Source organism: Cyanistes caeruleus, chromosome 2 (genome assembly GCF_971803275.1).
Source record: "Cyanistes caeruleus chromosome 2, bCyaCae1.hap1.1, whole genome shotgun sequence".
In the NCBI taxonomy this organism is placed as follows: domain Eukaryota; kingdom Metazoa; phylum Chordata; class Aves; order Passeriformes; family Paridae; genus Cyanistes; species Cyanistes caeruleus.
In genome coordinates this window covers 58,599,616-58,604,907 of record NC_141702.1, presented here as the reverse complement: position 1 = coordinate 58,604,907, position 5,292 = coordinate 58,599,616, and the positions used below count along the sequence as shown (strand labels likewise).

Below are 5,292 nucleotides of genomic sequence, written 5' to 3'. Positions count from 1 at the left end.
TTAAGTTCCAAGTCTTTTAATTTAAGATGCATTCATTAACTTCAGATGGAGGAATGTCTCTGTGCATAAGATGGGGCATACATATTTCCTGTTGGTGAGCATGAAACCTGAGTCTGTATTTACTAGCAGTTTTACAACACCAAACTGGCACATAAAAAAGTAAATAGAAACATTGGCTCATTTTTTGGTGTAAAATAATTAGATACCTATTGGAGCAGAAACTAGGACTGAAGTATTCATTCTTGCCAGATCAGTATTGTAAAAGGAACACTAGAGAGCACTTGTGACAGTCCTACTGATGTGACTTAAAGCCAGACCTTCTTATGCCAAGCGGTAGATGGAATTTGCCGTTCAGCTTTATATTTTTCCAAACAAATAAGTGTCATTGACCAGGTCTATGGACTGGACTACTGCATGAAACTTAGGTAATTGCTTAGGTCCTTGTCACTCTAGACCTTACCTGATTTTCCAGTCTGACCAAATCCTGCATCCCTATTCTCATCTGGCTCTTGAGCAAACACTAAATGAGGTGTTGCCTTGCAAGTGACCAGGCACTGATCAGTGTGAGAAAAACTAGACATCCTGTAGGTCTGGCAGGAGGCTGACAGAGGTATTCCAAACCTGACATCTGACAGTGCTGTGCATAGGGGGACTTCACTGTCCTCCTTGGCCTGTCATGGCAAGCTTTATTGTGTAAAGACTTGAAGTCCTCTGCTCTCTCTGTATTAATTTTAGTACAAGGGATGTTGTCTCTGCAAATGCAACCTCCTTGAGCTGTGAGCAGATTGCCTTTCCAGCAGTGGTAGGGATCTGGTGTCCAGTCAGCCTAGCTCCCAGGAGTGCTCCTGCTCACTCTGCAACATTGTCATTGTCATATGTAGCATTGGTCATGTAAAATAAATACAGTTCTTTTGTGGAGAGGAGCCCAGATTCACCGCCAGACTTGAATCACAGAATGGGTCAGGTTGGAAGGGACCACAGCAGGTCATCCAGTCCACCATCCTTGCTTAAGCCTGGTCACCCTCGAGCACATGGCACAGGATTGCATCCGGGCTGCTCTTGGATGTCTCCGGTGCGGGAGAGAATCCTTTCCCGGTAAAGGAGCTTTGCACATTCGGAGCGTGCCAGGGTGATGGGAAGATCCCAGGCGCGTCCATTTAAAGAAGCAGACACAGATGCAGCTGGGCGCCAGGCTGCGTTTAGGCGTGCCAGTGCCGGGAGGCGGCGGCCGCCGGTTCCTTCGGGGCCGAGAGCGGTGCGGGGCCGAGGGCGGGAGGAAGGGGCGGGCGGGAGCGGCCAGCGCGGGAGCCGCGGCCGCGCCACTCGCGTCCCTCCCCGGCGGCCGAGGAGGGAAAGCGAGGGACGGGCCCGGCCCCGCCCGCCGCGCCCGGGATTGGCCCCCGCCGCCTGCCCGCCGCCCATTGGCCGCGGCCGGCGCTGCGGCGCCTCCCCATTGGCTGCCGCGGTTTTGGATACCAAATTTAAAGTTTTTAAAAACCGCCCGGCGCGAACGGGACGCACTCACTGCCCGCGGCGGCGCCGGCGCGGCCCTGCAGGTGAGAGCGGGGCGGGCAGCGAGCTCCGCCGGGAGCCGCTCCGGGGCTCCACGGCCGGGGCTCCGCTCCCGGGCCGGCTCGGGGGCAGCGGGGCTCCGCGGTTCGGGCTGTTTGGCTGGGGTGGCGGGAGCGTGCGGGTGCTGGAGGCGCTGCGGCGGGACCGGACGGACTGGGGACGGCGATTCCTGGCGGCCACCCGGTCCCCCTGCTCTAGCCTAGCCCCGCAGCTATCCCGCCGGCGGGATGGGATGGGATGGGACGGGCTGGGTTGGGATGGGACGGGACGGGACGGTGGCTTATTGCAGCGCCACGATCCCGCCAACGAGCCGCGTGTGGGGTGGCGGCGGCTGCTGGCCGCCCTGGCGGGGCCGGAGCCGGGCCGGGGTGCGGATCGCAGCTCGGATCCCGCCGGCGGGGAGCGCAGCGCTGTCTCCCGCCCGCCGGCCACGCCGTCGGATGGGCATCCCCACGGCGCGCTCCCGCCCGACCCGCCACCACCGGTTATGGGGAAATCCTCCATTGCGGGGGAAACGGGAGACCCTGAAGGCGCGGGGTGAAGTTCACGGGGCCCTGGGGCACGTGTGTACCTGCACCGACCCGGGCCATCTTGAGCGCTGGGCGGGAGCAGGCTGACAGCGCCGCGGGGCCCCGCGGCAGAGCCCGCTCCTCCGGGGGTCCTAGCAGGCCCCGGTGCACCGAAACGTGATTTGGGGACGTTTTCCAAATCGTCGGGATTTCAGCCCAAAAGCTTCTCTGCCATTTCGCAGGGAAGGGGGAGGAGGAGGCTTAGGATGGGCTTGCATCTCGTCCCCCGACACACGATTACACGATACAAAGCCATAAGCTTATTTGCTCCTTTCTCCCACCAAACATAGTTACAAAGCAGGAACTTTTTCTCTAAGCCGTTCATGGAACACATTTTTCTAGTGCTTTTTTCCAAAACTGCTGTAACTGCTAAAATCCTTTAAAATGCTTACTCAAATCGAGGGTCTTCTACATCCTATGGATTGCAAAGCATGTAGAAATTTATTTTCCCTTCAGATTTAACTGGGGAGACATGACCTCCTTGTCCCCTTCAGCCCTCGCCCATCCCCCCGCAATTGTTAATATAGATAGCACCACATTTCGCGGGGGAGGGGAATGGAACAGATCGAGAAAAGCTCAATTCCCCTATGATATCTATCGACCTCCCGCCCTCTTTAAATCTTGCTTGAACTTTTATTTCACTCTATTGTTTGAGGATGGCCGCTTTCCTTTGTATTTTACTCACGCATGTGAACACTCAAGCCTTTCCTGTGGCACCCAGCCCTCCTCCCTTCTCAGAAATGCCAGACATCTGGCAGCAGCAGCAGCATTGCCTCTGGTCTTGGACACACATTCAGGCTTCTCTGGCCTGCACAGGCCTGCGGTCACTCATGGACCCTGTGCCACTGGTGTCCCTTGCAGGGACCTCCCATGTCTTGACTATAAAGGTTGCTACCTTTACGGTAGGAAGTGGAAGCACTGATGTGTCCCATCTATGCTGGTGAAATGGTGACCAAGTAAATCACCCAGGCAGTTTTCTTGCCCTAGGTATACACAGCATAAAACTAGCTTTTGGGAAGGTCTTGCATAGATTTAAACACTGGCTATTCAAATCCTTAGTTCCACTAGTTGTATTTTAGACACTAGAGGGTGAGTCAGATAAAGTGTAAAATTAATAATGCAGAAGGGGGGAAAAAAGAATTTGTGATCTAGTTTATTCTGTGTTTTCATACTGCCCTTGTTGTTTCTTGCAGAATACAAACAACAAAATGAAATCAAACCTTAACCGCTCTTCCAAAATGAAACGTGGTTATGACTGCACGTCTCTTCGTGCTGGGTTTGCATCATTGAAATGTGCTGCGGAGAAAACAAGACTGGAAAAATCCTGCCCCTTGAATTATGAGGAAGGCTTTTGTAAAAGCTGTGCAGAAGAACATCAGAAAGCGCTCCTTAGTGACTCATACCATGCAGCCACCAGAAATCTCAATCTTGAAGATGGAGAAAGACCCATACATAACAAAGAAAACAACCAAGTAACTCAGAGACTTGATGAAGGTATCTGTGAAATGGAGACAATGGAAAGTAGTAAACTTAATGAGGACAGCGGTTATTCCTCTATGTTAAGTACTCACTATGCTGATGCAATAGAACATGAGGATAGCTTACCTTTGGCTGGGAATCTCTGTGGTACACCAAAGCATTGTCTCATGAAGAACCAAATACAAGAACAGTTTTCAAAGAAGACACTGTTGCCAGTAATCCATTATGAAGAAGTGATTTGTTCAACTTTGAAAAAAAGTGGTAAAAGAAATCTCAAGTCTTGGGCTGCTGTAGACAGAATCGTTTCTAGGGGAAAATTTGAACTTTGTAACTTAATTGGAAGGAAAATGGGGCTGGATAGAATAGACATTCTTGCTGAACTCTTCCAAAAGAACCTGAAGCATGTATTAGCAAACATTTTAAGGCATCTCAGCGAGATGGATTTAGTAAAGTAAGTATATCGATGTCATTGCATTTCACTGGGAAAGGAAAAAACCTAATCAGATGCCTTAATGTTTTAGATATGGGCTTTGTGACGTTTACCGAATGTTTAGTATTATGTGTTAACATATTAAAACATGAGCTGACAAGGTAAGCCATGATACATATGGAGAATGTGTCTTCCCTAAAAAGGCAAATTAAAGGCAACAACTGTGAATGTAGTCTGTCTTTACGTAAAAGAAAATTATTAGTTATTCTTGCTATTTAATAAATCCCTTTCCTAGGAGGCAACTAATGTTTGTGTTGTTGTTGCAGCTTTGCCAAAGTCAGCACAACATGGCAGAAGATTCTACAAGAAGATAAATGGATTTTCCAAACATATAGCAGAGCTGTGAAAAACCTTTCTGTAAGTTTCTGCACTGAACCATCAGTATTTTTCTACTATTTCAGGTCTCTTCCTACACTTTAGAGATCACAGAAAAGTTTCTTAGATTGAAAATTGTCACTGGAGCGTCTTTGTCCTGTTAGGATGCTTTGTCTCAAGCATTGCTGGTTACATCAGTGACTTCAGGGACCTCAAAAAGGTTAACTGAGAAGGTGACCCAAGGAGAGATGCAAATGTTTTTAAGAGCTCCCACAAGTCCTGTGTTCCAGAAAAAGGCAGGAAGGAAAATCATTGCCAGCACAGCTCACTGGGCAAGCCCTAGAATCTCCCAGCAGAGGCCTGCTTGCTTCTGCATCCCCCCTGATGCAGAAGGGAGTAAAGCTGAGATAAACTGCTCAGCTGGCTCTGTGAATCAGGGTCTCTGTTTATAGCAGTAGTCTCTGAAATCCACCATGCCTTCTGCAGAAAGCTGAAAAGCTTTGTGCACTGTGAGCTATTCCTAATGCCTTTGTCCTATGAAATAAAAATACTAGATCCATCCGCACTAGTGTTTTATCAAGTCAGGACTCTTAAAACACTATACCAGTGTTTTTCCTTCTTGAGAGATGGAGAGACAGAACAAACAAGCTTAGGATCTGCCACAGGATAAGGTTGGTAACTAGTCTGGGTTTTATATAATATTTTACAGTACTGTTGGGGTATATTCATCCATAAATTTGATTTCTTCCATGCTATTGTATGCTTTTCTGTTTAACTTGAACTGGAAACTTGGTGAGTGGAGTTTATTTTTCACAAAGAAAGCTTCAAGCATTCCTGTTCACCATGAAAAATTGAAAATACTGATTT

At 49.3% G+C, this 5,292-nt stretch overlaps 1 protein-coding gene across 3 annotated transcripts in view; it reads left to right on the top strand.

Moving 5' to 3' along the window:
• The first annotated feature begins 1,386 nt into the window (after positions 1 to 1,386).
• The window catches only part of FBXO5 (F-box protein 5), a 72,379-nt gene continuing 68,473 nt past the window's right edge, over positions 1,387 to 5,292 (top strand). For all 3 annotated transcript variants that reach the window (XR_015283262.1, XR_015283261.1, XM_086877295.1), the window contains exons 1-3: positions 1,387 to 1,556; positions 3,335 to 4,071; positions 4,377 to 4,467. Coding sequence is in view for 1 of the 3 variants with exons in the window: in XM_086877295.1 (XP_086733421.1) it covers positions 3,350 to 4,071; positions 4,377 to 4,467 (813 nt within the window). In the remaining 2 variants the exon portion in view is untranslated. The remainder of the gene's footprint in view (positions 1,557 to 3,334; positions 4,072 to 4,376; positions 4,468 to 5,292) is intronic.